Source organism: Schistocerca serialis, chromosome 10, assembly GCF_023864345.2.
Source record: "Schistocerca serialis cubense isolate TAMUIC-IGC-003099 chromosome 10, iqSchSeri2.2, whole genome shotgun sequence".
In the NCBI taxonomy this organism is placed as follows: domain Eukaryota; kingdom Metazoa; phylum Arthropoda; class Insecta; order Orthoptera; family Acrididae; genus Schistocerca; species Schistocerca serialis.
In genome coordinates, this window is record NC_064647.1 from 195,717,035 (window position 1) to 195,744,426 (window position 27,392).

The following is a 27,392-nucleotide window of genomic DNA, read 5'->3' on the forward strand; positions in this document are numbered from 1 at the left end:
GTACAGTATGATCCGAGTTATGGTATTCACCCCGTCGTACATTGGAGGCTCCTTCGCCCATTGGTATAACTCCTTGTGCTGGATGAGGACTCGAGGCATTTGTTCCATCCTGCCGATGAACATTATGCTTCGAATTATCTTCCCAAGGTCGAATGCAATTGGGTTCATCACTTGGGTACCTGTTACTCTTATTAATATCACTACTATGCACATTCGCGTCACCATATCGAGGTTTACCTCTAGCACAGTAAGTATCTCTTCTATATTTATTATAATCATTGTTTTTATTGCAACCATAGGATGAAGATTGTCCACGCTCCTGTGATGCGGGTTTGACCTGGTTTTCGGTATTATTATTATCATACGTTAAATTATTATTATAATTATTCGTATTACTATGAGTGTGAGTCGACATTTGATTACTACTCATTTGTCTTGCGTCTTCCATAATCATATCTATAGAGTCAATCACCGACAAGAATTGTTCTACATCGTGGTCAGGAACATTTATTAACTTTTCACGTATATTTATGGGCAACCTTCCCTTCAAAATTCTGATCACTTCCTTGTGAGAAATTGGGTCACTCCAATAACGTGTCTTATTTATGTACTTTTCAAAATATTGCCTTAAAGTACTCCTTTTACTGTTAAAATACTCAGGTTGGTAAACCTCTTTTCTTAATTTCTCTTGTTTACTCGACGACCAGTATTTAGTCAAAAAAAGTTGTTCAAACTCAGCGCAAGTATGGCAACTGCAACTTTCACTTACTTCGGCGGCCCATAATACGGCTTCTCCGGTAATTTTGGATACTATAAATTGAAGTCGGTCGTGTTCTGACCAGCTACGCGGAAATATTCTTTTGAAATTATTGATAAAGATTTTCGGATGCAGGTTGTTCTTTTCAGTGGAGAATGTTGGGAATTGTCTACTTTTAAAAATGCTGTTCTCCACCTTTAAAGAAGGTAAATATCCTCGCTGACCAAAAGAATCATCATCTTTACCAACCGAATCATCAACTTCCCAATGCAAATTTTCACCACAATTGTACTTCGTATTATCACATGTTCGGTTGTTTTTCGACCTATTCTCCGAACGTTCGTCCTCTGTCAACAAATTTTGTGATGACTTTCGTTCTAACTCCGCCAATTTATGATTGGTTTCCTTTTGCCATTTAGGTAACTCATCAACTATTTTGTCTTTTATTTTCTGAAATTCGCTAGTGAAGAGCTTAATTAATTCATCATTTCTACTTAGGTGCTCATTGATATTTTCATTTGGCTGGGATCCAATAGTAGTCTTAACCTTGTCTACAATTTCATTTCCTTTTATTTCTATCCATTCAGATAGATCTTCGTCAAGTCTTTTAGTTTGATCTACTAAATACCTGTCAATCCCCTTACGAGCATCAGACTCAAACTCGACTATTTGTTTCGAAAGCTCTTCTATCTGTGCGCTAGCATTGAAACAGCTGCTTTCACACTTAACCATCCTATTGGACAGGCCATCATAACTCTTCGAAACTACCTCATATTTCTTTTCTACGTCATGAAGTTTTCCCATTAAATTATTACATTGCCTTTCTAAGGTGTTAGAAAACTCTACATCTAGTTCTCCAAATTTCGCATTTAATTGAGTCTCCCAGTCCGCCTTTAATTCTTTCTTAGTATTTTCCAGTTTATAATCAAAGGTGTTCAGTTTGCTTTCCAAAGAATCCATTTTAACTTCTAATGAACCAAATTTGGCCTCAAATTTTTCATTTAACTTTTGATTGTCCTCTTTTAATTGCTTATTATCTTTTTCTAGTGAACCAAGTCTTCCATTCATTACACCCATTTGAGTATTTATTGATACCAGCATATCAAACATTTTTTGATTAATATTTCCATTTTGAGGATCAACTTGCTGATCTACATCCGAAACCTCAAGATCTTTATGTTCTCCCACGCTGCTTACCTTACTTATCATTGTATTTGAATCTCCTAACGGCTCTAAATCAATAACTGTATTATTATCTGTACATGTCTCCTGTCCCACATCGAGCTCATGGGATGCATCATCCCTTTCCTCTTCACTTTCCTCTCTCTCTCTACTCATTACTCTACTCAACTGCACATTATCATGTATTCTTTTCGTTCGTTTTGACATGATTATTCACTACCAAGACATACACTTATTTTCACTATGTATTTATATATATTTATCTACCGAAATCACAAGTCTCAACTTCCCTTTTTTTTTTAATAATTATACAGTTATTTTAATCATACCTGGTAGTATCGCTCACTTTTAGCGATTATTGAAGAATACCTCTTTCATTGGACAGACTCACTGGCTGCTACAATATTTTCCAACTCTAGGGTTCGTGAATCCAGATGACACTCGACTCGATGCAGCAATCCTCCTCGATTGAGCCGCACGTTGTGGCGCCACTTCTACCGTATCTTCCTTCGCCGTCGGCGTTGTCGTGGTTACCGTGAGACACCGTTATACCAAGAGGAAAGGCGCGTCGATCTTAGAGCACGAGATATGATGACCTTAAGCCATTGACAACACACAACGGTCACGGTAGCACCTGATTCCAGAATAGCTGCAGTAGTTAAGATCTACGAACTATCCCCTGTTGACCAGGTCCCCAAAACTTAACTCGTAACGAGATCCCTTCAAAGCAAATTGTCATAACGATCGTCTATAAAGGCTTCGTACAACGAGAATAAATGTTACGGTTTATGGAATAATAACAGAGACGACCAAACTGTCTTGTCTCTTCTGCTTTATTTAACATAACTTCGTTGACAGTTTCATTTCGCATTCACCACTCATTCACCGAAACCCTTTGATGAACAGTTTTGGTTGCTTAACACCAACAGTCAATGATAATGATACAGCTTTTCTCCTTTTTATAAATTGAAGCCCGCTCTCCGTGATATAATAAAAAAAAAAAAAACTGGTCTCAATACCGCGTGCCTCGTGAGACGCGAATAGACTTATCCTGGAATTGACCGCCCTGTAGGTGTACTCAATTTAATGACCACACTTCACTGTCCGCTATTTCGCGTAACTGAATGTCCATTTGTTAGTCTGATTATACACTGTAGCTATTTAAAATTCGCCCCTATATTTTTCACAACGCACAATTAGCACTTCGTTACTGGTTTTCTTTTTTCTTCTTCTAAGAGTAAACGGAAAAAAAAGACGCCGTATTATCGGCTTAGTCGATATAAAGCAAAACACCTTAATATGCCCAATTTTACCTCTTCATATAGGATCAGCTACCTTACTCATTAATTTATCACATATTATTTCCAATAACGCTAAACAGGTATCGCCGTTATATTTTAATTGTATTCAAAAGCATGTTACTACTATTATGACCGACCAAATCATAACAAATCGCGCGGCGTGCGTTTTTAACGATAACTTTACGCTATTCAAGTTCCGTTACAGCTGTCTTGACTCGTAATGTTACAACGTGTTACTAACCATGTCAGTATGCAGTTCACTTGCGCAGGTGCAGGTGCAGCTGTTTTCATCTCAGTCCGGCAGTGTTTGTCATAGTGCACAGCACTACAGTACTGTTACGTGAACAACGAATATAGTTTTGTGTAGTGAAAATGCCATGGATCTTCACACATGCAGAGTATGTTGTCATGTTGTTTGTCTATGGTTTGTCCAATAGGAATTCCAGAGCTGCTGTGTGAGAATACCAGCAACAATTTCCAAATCACAGAGTGCCAGACAGCAGGGTGTTTCACAGATTGCGTGAGCATGGTACACTTCCCAGCATAAACATTGTCTCTGAATGTCCGGGAGAACAAGTAGTGGAACGCAACCCTATTACTAGCTCTAGAATAATTGCTGCCCAACTTGGTATTCCACAAACACAAGTGACACGCACAGTACATGTGCATGGTCTGTATCCCTTTTATCGGCAGAGTGTACAACATCTGCATGAAGGAGATGCTGCCGCCCGGCAAGCATTCTGTCAGTGGATCATTGCCAATGAGCAATTAATCCCACGTATTCTGTTCACTGATGAGTCAACATTTACCTGCAACGGAATCAACAATATCCACAACTCTCATGTATGGGCAAATGAAAATGTGCACGCTACTGTGGAAATGAATTTTCAACAACGTTTTTCAGTCAATGTGTGGTGCGGTATTATCAATGACCAACGCATCGGTTGAGTTGTTTTAGATAACCGTCTTAGTGGGACACAGTATCTTCAGTTTCTTCAAAATGTGTTACCAGAACACATGGAGGATATCTCTTTGGCAACAAACTCCTATGTACTTTAAGCATGGTGGAGCTCCTACACATTCCATACGGCCAGTGACACAGTATCTCAACACAACGTATCCTGGTCGTTGGATCGGTTGCTGTGGAGTCACTGCCTGGCCACCAAGGTCACTCGACCTTACCCCATTGGATTACTGTTTGTGGGGATGGCTGAAGAGCGACATCTACAAGCGCAGAGTGGACACGAGAGGAACTTCTCGCTCATATTTTACATGCTTGTGCCCAGGTAACGGAATGCAAAACTGAGCTCTGATCGGCGACACAACACCTGTCTACAAGAGCAGCAACATGCATTGAAGTTGGTGGTAGACTGTTTAACATCTTCTGTGAGGAAATGTACACAATTAAACAAGTCATAAAATAATAGTATCTTAATTTACCGCCACCTGCACCTTTCCAGTTACTAGCTGTTTTCATTAGTTTACCTGGAGATGGTTGAGAAAAGGGCATATGTTTATTAGAAGTTTTATGTTCAGAATCACCGGTAGTATCACCCGTCAGAGCATGCTCCTTGTGTGTGTCTGTGAACTGGTTCTAGTAAACTAACTTTTTATTAATGAAAAAATGTGATGGGTTAATACTAGCTTTATTGTTATTAAATTACTGGTTTCCAGTATCAACATTTGCCTGCAGTACAATTAAATATGCAATTGCATTTCACATACAATTAGTCTTGTATTGCCAATACATGTTGGTCAAAATAATTACAAAGTTCTTGACCAATTTACTTAAAATTTTTATATAGTACTCTAATGAACATATTTTTAAATATATATAGTATATAAATAAATACATGTAATATATAAGGAGGAAATCTTATTAGCAAAAATCTCAACATGTTCTTAGCCTATTTACTTCAAATTTTCACACAATATTCTAATTATATATATATATATATATATATATATATATAAAATTTTTTTTTTTTTTTTGTGCTAGCAGGTCGATACACACACAAACAAACACAAACATACACACAAAATTCTGACACAGCATCTTTGTTTTTAGATATATTTTTCCCACGTGAAATGTTTCCCTCTAGTGTGTGTGTGTGTGTGTGTGTGTGTGTGTGTGTGTGTGTGAGAGTGTGTGTGGGCGCTCCGTGTCTCCGTGACCTTGGACTGTCCCACTTGTTTAGAAATTGCTGTCAGGCATTTATTTTACACTATTGTTTTTTCTAGGTATTTAAAGCTCTTGCAATGCATTAACCACCAATTAACATGCTACTACATTTCAGTATCTTCTCATTGCTGGATAATGTTTTCACAACAATATCTCATTAATAGTGATACTTCCATGGATATTCGGGATGATTTTCTTGTCTGAAAATTTAAGAAGCATAAGTTGGGGATTAAATTACAAAGAACAGTTATTAAAAGTATGAAGATAAACTTAACCAGTCATTAAGAATGCAGAACGGTAACAATCACAGCTTAGTTTTAATGTCAGTAACATTTTCTGTACTACACACCTTTTTTAAAGCTTTTGTTTCTTTCCTTAATCATAAAGCATTCTAACCAATTAGCACCATAAATACATCTTATACATTTGCAAAAAATTGTGTGTTTGAGCAGTTTACAAATTATGTTTAAACATTTGTGAAATAAAACTCACTCACAAATATATAGAATACTGACCATAATAAAACTGAAGGGTTGGTGGAAGAAAGTGCTAACCCTAGGTAGTTAAGGGTTAGGCTGATCACATTATCTGTTTAGTTTTCGACTGCACCACATCTTGGTAACACCTAATTCCACATGTAATGCCAGAAAACAATGCCAACTAAATAGTTTTGTGTTATTGTTTTCTTTATTTTATTTATTTATTTGTCCATATCTCTTTTTCAGTACATATATCATACACAGGATATTGGACAGAAAATCTTTTTATCTAATAGTTTTTCAGCGTGTATACGTGGACAAGGAAAAAAAATTCCCGGATTTTTCCTGGATTTCCCGGTTAAAAATACACATTCTCCCGGATGAAAACACACTTTTTCCGTGTTAAGTGACAGTATACTCTTCCTCGGCACTGTAAAAGTCATCAATCCTTTGAATGTTTATGGTTTTATATACCGACATATAATTTCCCGGCACTTTAGAAAACGAAACTCAGGAGGAAAAACACTTTCTGAAAGACCTTTGATGTGCAGTAACATGTACGCTGCATATTTTCGTAATTACGACGGTATAAATTTGAATTCCACCAAATAACGCATGTCACTTTCCGAAGCATTGAAACTGAGACTGCGATGCGCTTTTGTAAGCGTCATAGCTCATTCACGTGATCCCGCTAGCTGATGACAGCAATAGGACACGTGATGTAGTCAGCCAATAGCAAGATCACTCTTAAGTAGCGCGAATACGCAAATAAGAAAAGTTAATGGCTTAAATATATATACATAGCATTCGCTTATAATATTGGTCTCGAAGATTAATAAGTTGGAAGAGAAGCTAAGCTTCCCCATACACTCCTGGAAATGGAAAAAAGAACACATTGACACCGGTGTGTCAGACCCACCATACTTGCTCCGGACACTGCGAGAGGGCTGTACAAGCAATGATCACACGCACGGCACAGCGGACATACCAGGAACCGCGGTGTTGGCCGTCGAATGGCGCTAGCTGCGCAGCATTTGTGCACCGCCGCCGTCAGTGTCAGCCAGTTTGCCGTGGCATACGGAGCTCCATCGCAGTCTTTAACACTGGTAGCATGCCGCGACAGCGTGGACGTGAACTGTATGTGCAGTTGACGGACTTAGAGCGAGGGCGTATAGTGGGCATGCGGGAGGCCGGGTGGTCGTACCGCCGAATTGCTCAACACGTGGGGCGTGAGGTCTCCACAGTACATCGATGTTGTCGCCAGTGGTCGGCGGAAGGTGCACGTGCCCGTCGACCTGGGACCGGACCGCAGCGACGCACGGATGCACGCCAAGACCGTAGGATTCTACGCAGTGCCGTAGGGGACCGCACCGCCACTTCCCAGCAAATTAGAGACACTGTTGCTCCTGGGGTATCGGCGAGGACCATTCGCAACCGTCTCCATGAAGCTGGGCTACGGTCCCGCACACCGTTAGGCCGTCTTCCGCTCACGCCCCAACATCGTGCAGCCCGCCTCCAGTGGTGTCGCGACAGGCGTGAATGGAGGGACGAATGGAGACGTGTCGTCTTCAGCGATGAGAGTCGCTTCTGCCTTGGTGCCAATGATGGTCGTATGCGTGTTTGGCACCGTGCAGGTGAGCGCCACAATCAGGACTGCATACGACCGAGGCACACAGGGCCAACACCCGGCATCATGGTGTGGGGAGCGATCTCCTACACTGGCCGTACACCACTGGTGATCGTCGAGGGGACACTGAATAGTGCACGGTACATCCAAACCGTCATCGAACCCATCGTTCTACCATTCCTAGTCCGGCAAGGGAACTTGCTGTTCCAACAGGACAATGCACATCCGCATGTATCCCGTGCCACCATACGTGCTCTAGAAGGTGTAAGTCAACTACCCTGGCCAGCAAGATCTCCGGATCTGTCCCCCATTGAGCATGTTTGGGACTGGATGAAGCGTCGTCTCACGTGGTCTGCACGTCCAGCACGAACGCTGGTCCAACTGAGGCGCCAGGTGGAAATGGCATGGCAAGCCATTCCACAGGACTACATCCAGCATCTCTACGATCGTCTCCATGGGAGAATAGCAGCCTGCATTGCTGTGAAAGGTGGATATACACTGTACTAGTGCCGACATTGTGCATGCTCTGTTGCCTGTGTCTATGTGCCTGTGATTCTGTCAGTGTGATCATGTGATGTATCTGACCCCAGGAATGTGTCAATAAAGTTTCCCCTTCCTGGGACAATGAATTCACGGTGTTCTTATTTCAATTTCCAGGAGTGTATAATGTTGATCTTTTTTGCGCTTGTTGCACTTTAAGATAACACACAAATGCGCCAATAAAATTTTTAATAACGACGCAAATGTCTCATCTTATGGGCTCGAAATACTTCTAAATGGTCATCCTCAAAGAGTTCATTTTTAAATGAGAGTCAAATGCTTTGTGATTTAAGAAATTCATTGTACATTCTCGCACATAATTCATCTTGCCTAAAAGGAAATCTGCTTTGAATGTAACGCTTTTCAAACCACCATTCGCAATATTTTCTCGCGACCTGTTAGAAATAGGTTCGTTTCAGCAGTTGCGAGAAAGCGCCAGAGAAGTGGCGTCACCGCCCTTGCGCAGCTACGATGACACAGGAAGCCCATATGTTCGTACGTGTAAAACATTAAAAGATCTTATATATGTCATAAAAGAAACAAGACATCAAAGGATACTTCAAGAGCGTTGGGATTTCGCGAACCATACTAAAGTGCATAATTCAGCTTAAAATGCACATCCGTATGTAAATTTTCTTGGAGTACCAATACTCAAGTTTGGTTCCTTATTATAGCATAATGCCATACGTGCACTTGAAATGAAGCGAACGGTTGAAACTAGCCAATAGTGTGAAATTAAACACTTCGTTTCAAATAAATTGACTGCCTCAGTAGAAAGGATTAATAAAAGCCAAATCTCTTTAGCAAACCAGCAAAAATAACTTCATTGTTCTGTAAAGCGATTAATGCTTGACTGTCAAAGGTGGAAATAAAATCTGAAATTATTAACATATTTTAGCCTGCCGTAATTATGCGAATGTTTTTTAAATCATTTGATAGCTCCCGGCCACAAAAATCCGTTTAGTTATCATTTAACGTGAGAGCAATAAATGAAGAGGAAACAACAAAATCACTGAACGTAAACACAGGTCACGTGGAGACGACCCACCTCCCCACCACAACTCTGACTGTTCTGTGCATCAGCCCCCGATCTATGATATTTCCAAACTGGGCCAATATAAAGTAGTGGCGCCCAGCCACACTTCCGTAACCAGAAGCGGGAGAAGGTACAACTCATACGCGACTCAACTGCGCATGCGCAAGAGCCCGTTCGCAACTGCTCAAACGAATCTAATTTAAACAGTTGTCATGTCACGCTCATCAGTGGCAATTTGTTGTTATAAAGCATTGCATAGTGTTTCTAAAGCCTTTGACACACTTTACTGTTGGCAGACGCTTGTACAAGCACTGTTCTGTTGTTGTATACGGCGCATTTCCTTTAGCAACTTAAGTTTTATTTTCGTTTTTTTCCTCCCGTTCATGTTTTGTTGCTGCAGTGTCATTCTGCAGTAGCGGGATACAATAATTCCTTTGTTAAGAGTATTGGTTCTTACCAGTCAAAATCACAAAAATTTAACGGAAAACTAAAACAATGAAAAACTCCCGGAATTCTAAACAATTCCCGGGTTTTTCCCGGATGGAAAAATTCTCGGGTTTTTCCCGGATCTCCCGGGTCGTATACACCCTGTTTTTCAAACATCAAACATACATTATTTAAATTTTTATAACAAATTGGATCTATACAGTTAATAATTATAATTTTTAAAATACTGTATATTTTGAACTTATTTCTCCTGTTAAAGCTACAAATTACATTTTTTCTTGCGTGAGATTGAATAGTAGCAGTATTTCAGAAGGTAGGCTGTCACAGACTTTTTAAAGCCCTGTGGTTTAGGAAGAGATTTTATATGTCTTGGTAACCTCTTGTATAGTTTTGTTCCTGCACGATATACACCTTTTTGGCATAGTGTGGTGTTACAATGATTAACATGTATGTCACTGTCTGACCTGGTATTATAATCATGGGCACTTTTGTTTTGAGGAAAAAGGTTTTCTTTTCTCAGTATGCTTTTTTTTTATATGCATGACTACTTCCAATATAAAAACACAGGGAAGGGGTAAGATATATAGATCTTTAAAGATCTGCTACTCACTTGTTTCATTACTCTTATAATTGTCTTTTGCATCCTGAAAACTGTTATATGTACTTGACTTTGAATTTCGTGATAGGCACAATATAAAGATTCACACAATCATGGCTTCCGCAGTGTAGTTTCAGCTCTCTGAGACTGCAGACGTGTGTGCAAGTTGCGCTTGCGTGTGTGTGTGTGTGTGTGTGTGTGTGTGTGTGTGTGTGTGTGTGTGTCTAATCCTGACAAAAGCCTTAATGGCCGAAAGCTATGATTGTGTGAATCTTTTTATTGTGCCTATCACAACTCAGCATCTCCGCTATATGGTGAGTAGCAACTTTCCTTCTCTTGTATTGCTCCATTCCATCCTGGATTTTCCATTGTTTGAATTTAACGCTCTTGGCCTTAGCATTTTCTTCTGCTGAATCCTCCAATTACACATATGCTGATGTATGATATTCAAGATGTAATACTTGAAATGAAGAGCTAGTTATTACACTTTGCAAACTCCAACACTGTTAAAAAAAAGTAAACATGTGACAGAAATCTACATTTAAAGTAACAACAATGTAGGAAAAGATAGATTGGTACGTACTGTAAAGATGACATGTTAAGTTGAAACAGGCACAATTAAAAGACATTCACTCATAAGCCTTCAGCCACAGCCTTCATCAGAAAAAGAAATACACATTCCTCATTCATACAAGCAAACACTCCTCACACTCACAACCGCCAACTCCAACAGCTCTGACCGCCAACTCTGACAGCTCAGACCAGAATGCGACTGTCATGTGGAATGGAAGCAGCAATCTGGAGGGGTGGGGAAGGGGAAGGGATAGCAACGTATGGGTGGGAGGGGGGGGGGGGGGAGAAAGGAGCGCCATCTGGTGGAGTGTGCAGGGACTAGAACAGGTGCAATGTCAGGAGGTTGTGGAGCAGGGAGGTGGGGAAAACGGCAAAAAGGAGAGAAGTGAGGAAAGGCAGGTAGGCGTGTTGGCTGAGGGAGCCAACAAAGAGGGTGAGGGATGAGAATGGGAGGAGATGATAGGACAGAGGGGATGGAAACTGCTGGGTGGAGGGTGTAGGAACAATATGTTACTGCAGGGTGAGGTTGGGATAATTACGGGGACACAGAATGTGTTGTACAGAAAACTCCCATCTTCCCCGTTTCAGAAAAACGGGGAGGATTCAGATGGCTCAAACAGCAAAGAAGCCATTGAAATTGAGCTTGTTATGCTCAGCTGCATGCTGTGCCACAGGGTGGTCTACTTTGCTCTTGGTCACAGTTTGGCACTGGCCGTTCATCCTGGTGGACAGCTGGTTGGTAATTACACCGACAAGAAAAGCTATGCAATGATTGTAGCAGAGCTGGTAAATGACATGCCTGCTTCACAGTGGCTAGTTTCCTGATGGGGTAGGATAAACCTGTGTTAGGACTGGGTGGGTGGATTGGGCAGTCTTCCACTGGGATATGATAATTGTGGGAAGGATTGTGACTGGGAGTGGCATAGAGATGGACTAGGGTGTTGTGGAGGTCAGGTGGGTTGGCACTGGGAGCGGCATAGGGATTGACTAGGATGTTATCGAGGTTGAGGGTGACATAACACCACTTCAGGAGAGGTGGAAATTATCTCGGGTATGATGTCCTCATTTCAAGGCAAGATGATAGGTAATCAAAGCTCTGATGAAGGATGTTGTTCAGTTGTTCCAGTCTGGGGTGCTACTGGGTCAAGAAGGAGGAATTTCTTTGTAGCTGGTTCTTGGGGGTTGGGGGTGGTGGGGGATTGGCAGTGTATGGGGATATGGCATGGGAAATCTGTTTGTGGACAAGATCTGGGGGATATTGGCAGTCTGTGAAGGCCTTTGTGAGTCCTTCAGCATACTGGGCAAGGGAGCTCCTGTAACTGCAGATATGCTGTCCCCAGGTGGCCAGGCTGCATGGGAGAGATTTTTGATATGGAAAGGATGACAGCTGTTGAAATGCAGGCGTGGCTGGTGGGTCTAATGTGGATAGAGGTGCAGATGGAGCCATCAGAGAGGAGGAGGTCAACATCCAGGAAGGTGGTGCGCTGGGTTGAGGACAGCCAGGTGAAATGGATGGGGGAGAAGATGTTGAGGTTGTGAAGGAATGAAGGCAGAATATCTTGGAACTGAGTCCAGATCATGAAGGTATTATCAATGAATCTGAACTAGTCTAGAGGTTTGGGGTCATGGGAGCATAAGAAGGTCTCCTCTAGATGGCCCTAATGTGGATAGAGGTGCAGATGGAGCCATCAGAGAGGAGGAGGTCAACATCCAGGAAGGTGGTGCGCTGGGTTGAGGACGGCCAGGTGAAATGGATGGGGGAGAAGATGTTGAGGTTTTGAAGGAATGAAGGCAGAATATCTTGGAACTGAGTCCAGATCATGAAGGTATTATCAATGAATCTGAACTAGTCTAGAGGTTTGGGATCATGGGAGCATAGGAAGGTCTCCTCTAGATGGCCCATAAGCAGGTTGACATAGGAGGGTGCCATAAAGGTGCCCAAGCCTGTGCCATGGATTTGTTTGTACACCTTCCCTTCAAAGGAGAAGTACTAGTGGATTAGGATGAAGTTAGTAATTTATGAGGAATGAGGCAGTGGGTTTGGAGTCTGAAGGACATTGGGAAAGGTAGTGTTCAATAGCAGCAAGACCATGGATGTGAGGGATGTTGGTGTATACGGAGGTGGCATCAACAGTGATGAGTAGGAATTCAGGAGGTAAAGAGGTAGGGATGGTGGAGAGTCAGTGAAAGAAGTGGTTGATATGTAGGCATGCGGGCTAGATTACGGGCAATTGGTCAATGAGGGTTGAAATTCTTTCAGCGGGTGCACAGTAACCAGCCACAATGGGGCGTCTAAGATTGTTGGGTTTGTGGATTTTGGGGAGCATATGTAAGGTGGGTATGAGGGGTCTCGTAGGGCTGAGGAGCGAAATAGATTCAGAGAGGTTCTGGGAAGGGCCTAAGGCTGTCAACAGAACTGGAGGTTGTGCTGGACTTCTGGGATGGTATCACTCTGGCAGAGTTTATAGGTGGAAGAGCAGAAACAGTCACAGAATTTATAACAATCATTCTGCAATTTATAGAAAACTATCACAATGAACAGTGGCTGCTTTTTGTGTAGTAATACATAATCATCTTTATGCAGAAAATAAAAATCTGTCACTGCAGTCAAACTGTGTCCTAACAAATCATTAAAATGACTAAGTAGTTTTTGAGGAACAATGGAGTTTAATGACATCCAGTATCAGTAGTAAAAACTTACCCTGGAAAAATTACATCATTCACTTGTCGGCCCCGTTCTCCTTTATCCAAAGCTTCCAGTGAATACATGTCTTCTGGAGAAAGTTCAAAGTCAAAAACCTGGAATTTAAAGACTTTATTAGTTTAAAAGTACAGAATTAAAGAGATGGGCATGGATAAACTGAAGGGACCAGAGGTTGTTGAGAGTTTAAGAGGGAGCATTTGGCAACATTTGACGAATTGGGGAAAGGAATACAGTAGTAGAAGATGAATGGGTAACTAGCAGATGATACAGTGAAGGTAGCAGAAAAGCAAACAGGTAACAAGATAAGGCTGAATACTGAGATTAATTGACAATACAAGAAAGCAGTAAATGAAGCATGTGAAAGAGAGTACAGGCATCTGAAAACTGAGACTGACAGAAGGTGCAAAATGGCTGAGGAGGGATGGTTAGGGGACAGATGTGAGGCTGTAGAAGCATGCATACCTGGGAAAGTTAGAAGATGGCTATAGGGAAATTAAAGATACATTTGGATCAGAGAAGCAACTGTGTGACATCAAGAGCTCAGATGGAAAGCCAGTACTCAGCAAAGAAGGTAAGCCCAATAGATGGAAAGAATATACAACAGGGCTATACAAAGGGAAATGAATTTTAAGATAAAATTATATAACCAGAAGAGGATTCAGATGAAGCCGAGCTGGGGCATACGATAGTGCAGAAAGAGCTGAGTAAATGGTATTCCTTCATAATTTTTATATCCTCGAGAGAGCCAGGAATTCTAAAACTATTACTCCCAGTGTGCAAGATATTAGAGACAGGCGGAATACCTCCAGACTTTGCGAAGAATATAATGATTACAATTCCAAAGAAGACGGGTCCTGAAAGCTGGGAATATTACTGAACCATCACTTTAATACGTTATTGTACTGAAATACTTACACGGATTATTTACATAAGAATGAAAAAACTGATACAAGTCAATCTTAGAGGACACAAGTTCAGGTTCCGGCGAAATGTAGAATTACACAAGGCAATACTGACCGTTCAACTTATCTTAGAAGATAGGTTAAAGAAAGGGAAACCTACAATTACAGCACATATAGGTTTAGAAACAGCTTCTGACAATGTTGACTGGAACACACAGTTTAAATTATGAAGGTGACAGGTATAAATACAGGGAACATAAGGCTATTTACAATTTATGCAGCAAACAGTCTACAGTTATAAGAGTAAAAGAACATGAAAGGGAAGCAGTGATCGAGAAGAGAGTGAGACAGGGTCATAGCCTATCTGCAATGTTATTTAATCTGCATATTAAGTGACAAGTAAAGCAAATGTTCAGGAAGGAGAAATAAAAACTTTGATGATAATGAAAAATGTGGTAAATCTGCATTTAGCACTACCATTTGACATCCACTAAGCTTACAGCTTAGCACTCCGTGCTGGCCGCGCAAGCAGCCCAGCGGCTCCTCACGTGAGCTCGAGCTTGCCAGAATATAGATCTGGGGTCGACAACAGAGGCTCCTCTGTCACCCTCCAGTGCAAGTCTGTAACATCAGACAGGCGCAACAACTTGAAAGTAACAGCGACAACACTGGCCTATATCTGGACCCATCCCAGCTGCTGACAATCATTCTTTGTCTTGCTACTGTCACCGTACCACGCTGCACCTCAGATCTGGTTACACTACACTGCTTGGACTTCACTCTCAGCAACTTAACATATCTGCACTGCTACACTACACACTATAGTGGACTTGAACTTTGCTATGGACCTTTTCTCATCTCCAGCTGTTGCTTCCCTGTTGTTGTACTCTGCACCATTTTGTCTTCGATTCAATAAACAAGATAGAGCACGCACAGAATAACCTTGCCGGTAGACGCACAATCGGCAGGGCAAGTGGGGGGAGAGCAGTAGTGGTGGAAATTGCGGGCAGGCATTGTAAGGGAAATGCCAAGCACTGGGTGGGAAGTGCCGTCTAGAACTGAAGCCTACACTCACATTTTTTTTGTAGATATTAAGTCGGCCCTTTCCACATCCACCCTAGCAAGGTGACCATCCAAAAAGATCTGCTATCACCTCTGCTTTGGCTAGTGCCTAAAAAGAATTCCATCTGACTTATTAACAATTTTAAAGTTTCAGAGAAGCACTGTGAGAGGCAAAATTTGAGTGAAAGCCACATTCCTCTTGTTGTATGTTAAAATTTGCTTTTTTTGCCAAAATACAGAGAAGTTTACACACTATCACCTCACTAACGAGTTGTGAAGACACAGTTGTGAGAGAATTCTGAAACAGTGGTGTATTAATTTTATTAAGTGAGGAACTAAAGAAAAATAAGGTCAATAGCTAACAAAAAAAGCACATCCTTAGTAGAAAAATAAATGTATTATGTCTTCAGTTTTGCTGTTCCAAAATCCACAGCATTTCTCATTTTAACAGCTATTAATGGCCCTTAAAAATTACATTCTTTCATCAAAAAAGTCTGTAGGCAGCAGAATAATTCAATGCAGAATGAAGTTTTACATAGTAACCATGTGGCAAAGTACTCCCTTCTGTGCACTCTCATTCGCCAAAACCTTTTGTGAAATATGAGGAATGTTGTAGATATTTCATTCTCGCTTTATCCCTGGTGCGCATGATCACAAATGGGTTTGTTACATCAATTTTCTTGAGATTGGTGACAGATAGGGACACCACCAACTCTGAAGTAAAATTCAATGTGTTACCCAAATTTCATAAACAGCAACATATTATGTAATATGTACCAAATGCAAAATCATAGTGACTCCTATTTTTCACTCATAGTGACTCCTATTTTTCACTGCAAAGTTTTCCGAATTTTGCATGGAATCTTACTTAAATCCAAATATCACAATAACTATGACATTAACAAAATATGGCTAAGTTGTCATAAAGCTGACATATAAAGCTAAAAATAATGCAAAAATGATTTTTTTTTTTTTTGTGAATAGTTTCCGTAAAATCGCTTGAGAAAGATTGCGGAGCATGCATCTCGATTCTGTCATCGCAGCACGTAGCCATCTGGCTGAAAGTGGTCAAACAATTTCGGCCTCCCCTTCCAAACAAATGAATGAACTCACCCAGCACACTGGATGAAAATTGGAGACAAAGAGATGAATACCATAAGCAGGTTCCAATGAATGTAGTTTACAGTAGTTATTTGGAGAGAAAGAGGTTTGCACAGTATAGACTAGTGTGGAGAACTGTGTTAAATGAGTCTTCAGACAGAACACTGCAACAACAACAACACAGTACAATATCAAAAACAGACTTGTGACAGAGCTTCATAGTTCAGTTGAAAATATGTGTAAAGCAAATGGATTGCTCCATGGGCTGAAACCTAGAGGAGAAGTGGGCACACATATATCTCAAGCTGTTTTTCACAATCCAGTTATTACACACAGTTAATGAATGTGAAAAGCAGAGAATGAAAAGAATGTTATTGGATTTAAAATTGTAAAGGTTTCTGACTGAATTTTTGATTGTTCATTGTGTAGACACATGTGCTGCAAAACACTGTTTAGTGCACGACAGAGATACTCCATAACATTATCACTCATTTCCTTTCTGTTTCATCCATGTACATATTGACAATCCTCAATATGTGTTCTGCTCTCTTTATCTTATCCTCAAGGTCCTTGTACAATATGTGTAACCGAGGCACTGTAAGCATTTTTCAGTCTACTTAAAGTATCAATTTTCTACACAAGGTATGATCAAAAAGTAACAGGGATTTTGTAAATTTGCATGCTGTATTAGCTCATTCACATGAGCACCCTGTATTAGCCCAATTGCATGATTTCTTTTGTTGTTGTGTTGGTAAACAAGTCTCAAAAGTATCTGTACAGTGTTAGCCATACCACATATTAAGCCTGCTGTCAGCTGTCAAAAGTGTTACATGTATTTTGTTAGCATTGGCAATTAATCGTGTGGCATATAATGGATCAGGTAATTAATATTAAATTTTGCTATGAACAATGTTTAATGCCATTTGTGTGAAGCGATGAAACGATTCATGGCTTTTTCACTACAATAATGCATTCTTGAATGAATTTTTGGCCAAAAACAATACTTAAATAGTGACCCACCTCCATTATTGCCAAACATGGCCCCATGTTTTTTTTCTGTTCCCGAGCACCAATGAGATTAAAAATACACTATTGAGAGAGCTAATATTAAAAGTTATAATAAAGATCAATTTCCACAAGTGTTTTGGGGATTGAGAGTGTATGTTATTGTTGTTGTGGTCTTCAGTCCTGAGACTGGTTTGATACACCTCTCCATGCTACTCTATCCTGCGCACGATTCTTCATCTCCCAGTACCTACTGGAACCTACATCCTTCTGAATCTGCTTGGTGTCTCCCTCTACGATTTTTACCCTCCACACTGCCCTCCAATACTAAATTGGTGATCCCTTGATGCCTCAGAACATGTCCTACCAACCGATCCCTTCTTCTAGTCAAGTTGTGCCACAAACTCCTCTTCTCCCCAATCCTCTTCAACACCTCCTCATTAGTTACTTGATCTACCCATCTAATCTTCAGCATTCTTCTGTAGCACCACATTTCGAAAGCTTCTACTATCTTCTTGTCTAAACTATTTATCATCCATGTTTCACTTCCATACATGGCTACACTCCATACAAATACTTTCAGAAATGACTTCCTGACATTTAAATCAATATTCAATATTAACAAATTTCTCTTCTTCAAAAATGCTTTCCTTGCCATTGCCAGTCTACATTTTATATCCTCTCTGCTTCGACCATCATCAGTGATTTTGCTCCCCAAATAGCAAAACTCCTGTTCTACTTTAAGTGTCTCATTTCCTAATCTAATTCCCTCAGCACCACCTGACTTAATTCGACTACATTCCATTATCCTCATTTTGCTTTTGTTGATGTTCATCTTATACCCTCCTTTCAAGACACTATCCATTCCGTTCAACTGCTCTTCCAAGTCCATTGCTGTCTCTGACAGAATTACAATGTCATTGGTGAACCTCAAAGTTTTTATTTCTTCTCCATGGATTTTAATACCTACTCCAAATTTTTCTTTTGTTTCCTTCACTGCTCGCTTAATATACAGATTGAATAACATTGGGGAGAGGCTACAACCCTGTCTCACTCCCTTCTCAACCACTACTTCCCTCTCATGCCCCTCAACTCTTATAACTGCCATTTGGTTTCTATACAAATTGTAAATAGCCTTTCGCTCCCTGTATTTTACCCCTGCCACCTTCAGAATTTGAAAGAGAGTATTCCAGTCAACAGTGTCAAAAGCTTTCCCTAAGTCTAGAAATGCTAGAAATGTAGGTTTGCCTTTCCTTAATCTAGCTTCTAAGATAATCCGTAGGGTCAGTATTGCCTCACGTGTTCCAATATTTCTACAGAATCCAAACTGATCTTCCCCAAGGTCAGCTCCTACTAGTTTTTCCATCCGTCTGTAAAGAATTCGCGTTAGTATTTTGCAGCTGTGACTTATTAAACACATAGTTTGGTAATTTTCACATCTGTCAACACCTGCTTTCTTTGGGATTGGAATTATTATATTCTTCTTGAAGTCTGAGGGTATTTCGCCTGTCTCATACATCTTGCTCACCAGATGGTAGAGTTTTGTCAGGACTGGCTCTCCCAAGGCCGTCAGTAGTTCTAATGAAATGTTGTCTACTCCCGGGGCCTTGTTTCGACTCAGGTCTTTCAGTGCTCGGTCAAACTCTTCACGCAGTATCATATCTCCCATTTCATCTTCATCTACATCCTCTTCCATTTCCATAATATTGTCCTCAAGTACATCGCCCTTGTATAGACCCTCTATATACTCCTTCCACCTTTCTGCTTTCCCTTCTTTGCTTAGAACTGGGTTTCCATCTGAGCTCTTGATATTCTTACAAGTGGCTCTCTTTTCTCCAAAGGTCTCTTTAATTTTCCTGTAGACAGTATCTATCTTACCCGTTGTGAGATAAGCCTCTACATCCTTACATTTATCCTCTAGCCATCCCTGCTTAGCCATTTTGCACTTCCTGTCGATCTCATTTTTGAGACATTTGTATTCCTTTTTGCCTGCTTCATTTACTGCATTTTTATATGTTCTCCTTTCATCAATTAAATTTAATATTTCTTCTGTTACCCAAGGATTTCTACTAGCCTTCATCTTTTTACCTACTTGATCCTCTGCTGCCTTCACTACTTCATCCCTAAAAGCTACCCATTCTTCTTCTACTGTATTTCTTTCCCCCATTCCTGCCATTTGTACCCTTTCACTATCCCTGAAACTCTGCACAACCTCTGGTTCTTTCAGTTTATCCAGGTCCCATCTCCTTAAATTCCCACCTTTTTGCAGTTTCTTCAGTTTTAATATACAGTTCATAACCAATAGATTGTGGTCAGAGTCCACACCTGCCCCTGGAAATGTCTTACAATTTAAAACCTGGCTCCTAAATCTCTGTCTTATCATTACATAATCTATCTGAAACCTGTCAGTATCTCCAGGCTTCTTCCATGTATACAACCTTCTTTTATGATTCTTGAATCAAGTGTTAGCTATGATTAAGTTGTGCTCTGTGCAAAATTCTACCAGGCAGCTTCCTCTTTCATTTCTTAGCCCCAATCCATATTCACCTACTACGTTTCCTTCTCTCCCTTTTCCTACTACCAAATTCCAGTCACCCATGACTATTAAATTTTCGTCTCCCTTCACTATCTGAATAATTTCTTTTATTTCATCATACATTTCTTCAATTTCTTTGTCATCTGCAGAGCTAGTTGGCATATAAACTTGTACTACTGTAGTAGGCGTGGGCTTTATGTCTATCTAGGCCACAATAATGCGTTCACTATGCTGTTTGTAGTAGCTTACCCGCATTCCTATTTTCCTATTCATTATTAAACCTACTCCTGCATAACCCCTATTTGACTTTGTATTTATAACCCTGTATTCGCCTGACCAAAAGTCTTGTTCCTCCTGCCACCGAACTTCACTAATTCCCACTATATCTAACTTTAACCTATCCATTTCCCTTTTTAAATTTTCTAACCTACCTGCCCAATTAAGGGATTTGACATTCCACGCTCCGATCCGTAGAAAGCCAGTTTTCTTTCTCCTGATAACGACGTCCTCTTGAGTAGTCCCCGCCCGGAGATCCGAATGGGGGACTATTTTACCTCCGGAATATTTTACCCAAGAGGACGCCATCATCATTAACCATACAGTAAAGCTGCATGCCCTCGGGAAAAATTATGGCTGTAGTTTCCCCTTGCTTTCAACCGTTCGCAGTACCAGCACAGCAAGGCCGTTTTGGTTAGTGTTACAAGGCCAGATCAGTCAATCATCCAGACTGTTGCCCCTGCAACTACTGAAAAGGCTGCTGCCCCTCTTCAGGAACCACGCGTTTGTCTGGCCTCTCAACAGATACCCCTCCGTTGTGGTTGCACCTACGGTACGGCTATCTGTATCGCTGAGGCACGCAAGCCTCCTTACCAACAGCAAGGTCCATGGTTCATGGGGAGGGTGAGAGCGTATAAAAATGTACAATGTCTAATGGGAACTATTTTTAAGAGGATTACTTCGAAGCAGAAGAATAAATAAAATTATTTCCCAAAACGCCAAAGATTCCTATTATTATTATTTTGAACACACCTCATCTTTACTTCTCTATGAGAAGTCATTATGTTCCTTCCAATACTCACATTCACATGAAACACTTAGCAATTCGGAATGTACTACACCAACACATAACAACCCATGTAGCATATGTCTAAATTTCTTCAAGCTCTTCATTCGGGGCAATGTTATAAAAATCAAATACTGGAGGAATTATGAATACCAACATAAAAGTACAGTATGCAGTATGCTGGTTGCCTAGCCTTTCTTTTACATTTTCATTTTAATACTTTCAAAAATGTAGAAAAAAACAGATTGCTACTTACCATAAAGACCATAAAGATGCAGATAGGCAGATAGTGCAGATAGGCACATTTAAAAGACGCTTGCATAATTAATATTTTCTTCTAATGGTCAAGTATAGTTCATTGTGACTTACATCCCAAGTAGGTTCGCACTTTAGGGGAGGACGTACATTCCTGTGAATAGTGGGCTGCCAACGACTGGTTCCCTGTGCACCCATTGTTGGTAGCTGATAGGATGCATGTGAGAGAAATCACACCACAGCTGCCAGTCGCCACCTGGGCCACAGTCTAGCTCTGGCTTCCATCTAGCAATCCTCATCTACATCTACAGAGATATTCCACAATCGACCTTAGAGCGCATGGCGGAAAGTACCCCTTAGCACTGCTACTAACTTCCTTTCCTGTTCCACTCGCAAACAGAATGAGGGAAAAATCACTGTTTATATATCTCTATACAAGCCCTAATTTCTCATACCTTATGTCCGTGCTCCTTACATCCAATATAGATCCAAGGCAACAGAATCATTCAGCAGTTAACTTCAAATGCCAGTTCTTTGCATTTTCTCAACAGTGTCCCTTGACAAGAATGTCACCTCCCATCCAGGGATTCCCATTTGAGTTCCTGTAGCATCTCTGTAACACTTGCATGTTTCTCAAACCTACCAGTATCAAATATAGCAGCCTGCCTCTGAAATGCTTCAAAGTCTTCCTATAAACCGACCTAGTACAAATCTGAAACACCTGAGCAGTATACAAGAATAGACTGCACTAGCATCCTATATGCAGTCTCCTTTACAGATGAACCACACTTTCTCAGAATTCTCCTACTAAACTGAAGACAACAATTCACCTTTCTTACTACAACCCTCACGTGCTCGTTCCATTTCGTAATGCTTTGCAATGTTACGGCCAGATATTTAAATGATGTGACTGTGTCAAACAGGACACCACTAATGCTGTACGCAGACATTATGGGTTTGCTTTTGCTACTCATCCACATTAACTTTCATTCTTCTACATTTAGAGCTAGCTGCCATTCATCATGCCAACTAGAAATTTTGTCTAAGTCATCTTGTATCCTCCTACAGTCACTCAACTTTGACACCTTACCGTACATACAGCATCATCAGCAAACAACCACAGATTGCTGCCTACCCTGTCTGCCAAATCATTTATGTATATAAAGAATAATAGCTGTCCTATCACACTTCACTGGGGCACTGGAGATAATAGACTAACATCTTTATCTCTGATGAACACTTGCCATTGATGACGGCATACTGGTTTCTGTAACTTAAGAAGACTTTGAGCCATTCACATATCAGTGAACATATTCTCATATCTTCTTTAACAGCCTGAAATGGGGCACCATGTCAAATGGTTTCTGGAAATCTAGAAATATAGACTCTGCCTGTTGCCCTTCATCCATAGTCTGTAGTATATCACATGAAAAAAGGGCAAGCTGAGTTTCACATGAGTGATGCTTTCTAAAACCATGCTAATTTGTGGACATAAGCTTCTTGGTCTCAAGAAAATTTGTTGTATTTGAACTGAGATTATGTTCAAGGATTTTGCAGCAGACTGATGTTAGAGATATTGGCCTGTAACTTTGTAGGTCTGTTCTGTTGCCCCTTTGTACACAGGAGTCACCTGCACTTTTTTTCCAGTCACTTGGGACTTTGCATTGGGTGACAGATTCACGATAAATGCAAGCTCAGTTAGGGGCCAATGCTGTAGAGTATTCCGTAAAAAACTGAATTGGGATTCCATCACGACCTGCTGACTTATTTGTTTTCAACTCCTTCAGTTGTTTCTCTACACCAGGGATGCTTATTAGAATGTCATCTAAATTGGAGTCTGTTCAATGGTCAAATGATGGTTATGTTCTACATCTACAACTACATTTATACTCCGCAAGCCACCCAACAGCGTGTGGCGGAGGGCACTTTACGTGCCACTGTCATTACCTCCCTTTCCTGTTCCAGTCGCAGATGGTTCGTGGGAAGAACGACTGCCGGAAAGCCTCCGTGCGCACTCAAATCTCTCTCATTTGTGATCCCCTCAGGAGGTATATCTGGGGGGAAGCAATACATTCGCTACCTCATCCAGAAACACACCCTCTCGAAACCTGGACAGCAAGCTACACCGCAATGCAGAGCGCCTCTCTTGCAGAGTCTGCCACTCGAGTTTATTAAACATCTCCGTAACGCTATCACGCTTACCAGATAACCTTGTGACGAAACGCGCCGCTCTTCTTTGGATCTTCTCTATCTCCTCTGTCAACCCGACCTGGTACAGATCCCACACTGGTGAGAAGTACTGAAGTATAGGTCGAACGAGTGTTTTGTAAGCCACCTCCTTTGTTGATGGTCTGCATTTTCTAAAGACTCTCCCAATGAATCTCAACCTGGCACCCGCCTTACCGACAATTAATTTTATATGATCATTCCACTTCAAATCGTTTTGTATGCATACTCCCAGATATTTTACAGAAGTAACTGCTACCAGTGTCTGTTCTGCTATGATATAATCATACAATAAAAGAGCCTTGTTTCTATGTATTCGCAATACATTACATTTGTCTATGTTAAGGGTCAGTTGCCACTCCCTGCACCGAGTGCCTATCCGCTGCAGATCTTCCTGCATTTCGCTGCAATTTTCTAATGCTGTAACTTCTCTGTATACTACAGTATCATCTGTTTGTACAATTCTCTTGCGTGAATGATTTCTTGGACACGAAGTTGAAAACTTCAGCTTTCGTTTCACCATCTTCAACGGCCACATTATCCTGTGCTGCGGTGATGGAAGCTGTTGGCCAGATGATGGAGTAGTTCTCTGTTGCCTTAACAGCCACTATGAAAACAACCCGGTGGCAGTTGCCAGCTGCTGTCACCGAGTCGGGATCACGCCGTTACACCACCGGAGGTGAACACTTGACTGCAGTCGTATGTCGAACACTGTTCCGGTTTCTGCGAGGTTTTGGATAAACGATAAAGTCACATCCAGCTACTCGTGACCTTTTCAGCCCCCCAGCTGTCTACAAAAAGCTGATCGACAGCATTAACAGTTTACATCAATCCTATAATGCATGAAAGTAGTGTGATTTTGCCTGTCTTTTCATCAATTTTATGAACATTACTTAAAGCTTTTTTTGCCCTATCTAGTATATCCATTGAACATTGCTCTGACCAAGCACACCTACAGTACAGTATCCATATTTCCAATATCAAAACATGGAACACAAATTAGAAGTTGAACTGAATCAACATTTTGTGAAACTTTCATTAATACGATATTTATACAGTAGTTCTTTGTTAAAACACACAGTATGTGCTACAACTACATAGACCAATGTGCTTTTTGTTAAAACTTGCACTAAAAAGAATATTAAAATACATTACATTACTAAGCAAGTAAATCTTTTATTGTATTATTGCTGTCACATGGAAACAAGCGTGCAAAATAATTTCTCACTTCGCTGTTCTAACTTCAGAAATGGAAACTCAACTTTAATTTTATTAGTAAATACTAACATTTCATTGGCATGTCAGTGAAAAGTTAGCAATATATCACACCAAGTAACATAAACTGTGAGTCTGACAGTCTAAAATAACACTTCTAAATGCGGTGAGCTGAAGCAGTAGGTAACGCACAAAGAAAGTGGAAGTGATAAAACTGCTTGCCATGTAAAAGTGTTATATACTGTCAATCAAATAACTTTACAAATCAATCCTCGTTCAGTTTGACTTAGTCAAAGAGTGAATTTATTTTATTCTTTGGGTATGACCAATTTGTGCAATAATTGGTTATGCAACACATTACTTAGAAACACAGTGTTTCAAAATGTACATGACGGATAATGAAAGACGTGATAATATATGTCCCATAAGTATTTTGCTGAGACACTGGGACACTTAATCTAAATATGGGACAATCCCATAAAATACAGGACGTCTGGTCACCCTAACCTACTGACACTAGAGGAAAGTGCTGTCCTGCTTTTGAAAACTGCAAATAAATTGTTCTGAAGTTCTATAAAACTATCTGTGTTCTCTGCTGTATCACTGTGTGATTATTTAGTTGCTACATAAATTCTGACAGCTGCATCAATACAGTGGCTTAGGACCGAAACTGTCAATTTTCTGGAATGAGTCTGGTTACAAATGGCTATCAGTGAATTGTTCTGCTCTTTTTGTGCTTCTTGTCAATGTTGAATGTCTTCTGGATCTCTTTACATGGAACAACAGCATTATTGAAAGTGACATCACCAATTCACTGACTGTTCTGTACACTTTGGAACAAATGTGGAAGATCATAAATAGCAAACACTCTCTGCTCATTAATACCAAAATACCTTCTTTAAGGAGTAACATGTAAAAGCTTGACTATACCTAGATTACTAGCTACTTGATCCAGGACTACTTTCCGTTCCAGTTTTGCATGCTACAATAAAATAAATAGTTGCTTGTCACATCCCACTAAACATGTGTGTTTTGATCCTGAATTAGACAAAAAGCATGAAACAGGCATAATTGCAGTAAGAGTTTCCATCCTCCAGCACCCAAATCCCATGTATCATCTACTAAATACAACAACAAAATCAATTAATTTTTGACAAAATAATACAATTCGATGGATAAAAAATATACTCATCAAGTGACGGCAGGACACACACATAAAAGAAGGTTGTAATTAGGCAATCTTTCTGAGCCAGTGGCTCCTTCTTCAGGCAGAAGGCTTGAAGGCGAACAAAGAGGGTGAAGGAAAAGGACTGGAGAGGTCTATGAAAAGGGTTAGATTTTGGGAAAGTCACACAGAACCATGGGTCAGAGGAGAGACTCAGTCTTTCCTTCTCATGACGTCTGAGAGCCACGCTTCTGGGTGACTTTTGAGATCTATTTAAAAAAAAAAAACTCCCCCCGAACAGACCATGAAGGCCCAACAGTACCGACCAGCCACCATGTCATCCTCAGCCCATAGGCATCAGTGGATGCAGATATGGAGGGGCATGTAGTCAGCACACCACTCTCCCGGCCGTATGCCAGTTTCCGAGACCAGAGCCGCTTCTTCTCAATAAAGTAGCTCGTACCCCTATTCTTAAACCTCTCCAGTCCTTTTCCTTCACCGCTCTTCCTTTCCCTTCAACCCTTCTCTTGAAGAAAGAGTCACTGGCGCAGAAAGCTTGCCTAATCATAACCTTCTTCTATGTGCTTGTTCTGCCACCACTTGGTGAGTAGATTTTTATCTGTCCAGTTATATTATTGTACTAAATCCAGGTATTTTTAGTATTCCAGATACTGCACTGTCGACATCTTGTTGAAAGATATTACACTGGCCATACCTACAGAAGTTTTTGTTGCAAATTTCTTGCTAAGTTGGTCAAAAAGATTTTGGGTGAAGATTGGTACGAATTTTGAGTCACCAGTGCATCATCCAATTGTAGACATCCCTAATAATAAGAACCCAACACAAAAAAGTTAGTGTGCTACTGTTGTTGTTGTGGTCTTCAGTTCTGAGACTGGTTTGATGCAGCTCTCCATGCTACTCTATCCTGTGCAAGCTTCTTCATCTCCCAGTACCTACTGCAACCTACATCCTTCTGAATCTGCTTAGTGTATTCATCTCTTGGTCTCCCTCTATGATTTTTACCCTCCACGCTGCCCTCCAATACTAAATTGATGATCCCTTGATGCCTCAGAACATGTCCTACCAACCGATCCCTTCTTCTGGTCAAGTTGTGCCACAAACTTCTCTTCTCCCCAATCCTATTCAATACTTCCTCATTAGTTATGTGATCTACCCATCCAATCTTCAGCATTCTTCTGTAGCACCACATTTCGAAAGCTTCTATTCTCTTCTTGTCCAAACTATTTATCATCCATGTTTCACTTCCATACATGGCTACACTCGATACAAATACTTTCAGAAATGACTTCCTGGCACTTAAATCTATACTCGATGTTAACAAATTTCTCTTCTTCAGAAACGCTTTCCTTGCCATTGCCAGTCTACATTTTATATCCTCTCTACTTTGACCATCATCAGTTATTTTGCTCCCCAAA

General features: G+C 40.6%; 1 protein-coding gene across 1 annotated transcript in view; it reads right to left on the reverse strand.

Moving 5' to 3' along the window:
* Nucleotides 1-5,341: 5,341 nt before the first annotated feature.
* The window catches only part of LOC126425239 (1,5-anhydro-D-fructose reductase-like), a 78,025-nt gene continuing 55,974 nt past the window's right edge, over nucleotides 5,342-27,392 (reverse strand). Inside the window, exons 6-7 of the mRNA XM_050088200.1 lie at nucleotides 13,424-13,521; nucleotides 5,342-5,622 (exon numbers count right to left, since the gene is read on the reverse strand). Coding sequence (XP_049944157.1) covers nucleotides 5,580-5,622; nucleotides 13,424-13,521 — 141 coding nt within the window. The 3' untranslated portion in view covers nucleotides 5,342-5,579. The remainder of the gene's footprint in view (nucleotides 5,623-13,423; nucleotides 13,522-27,392) is intronic.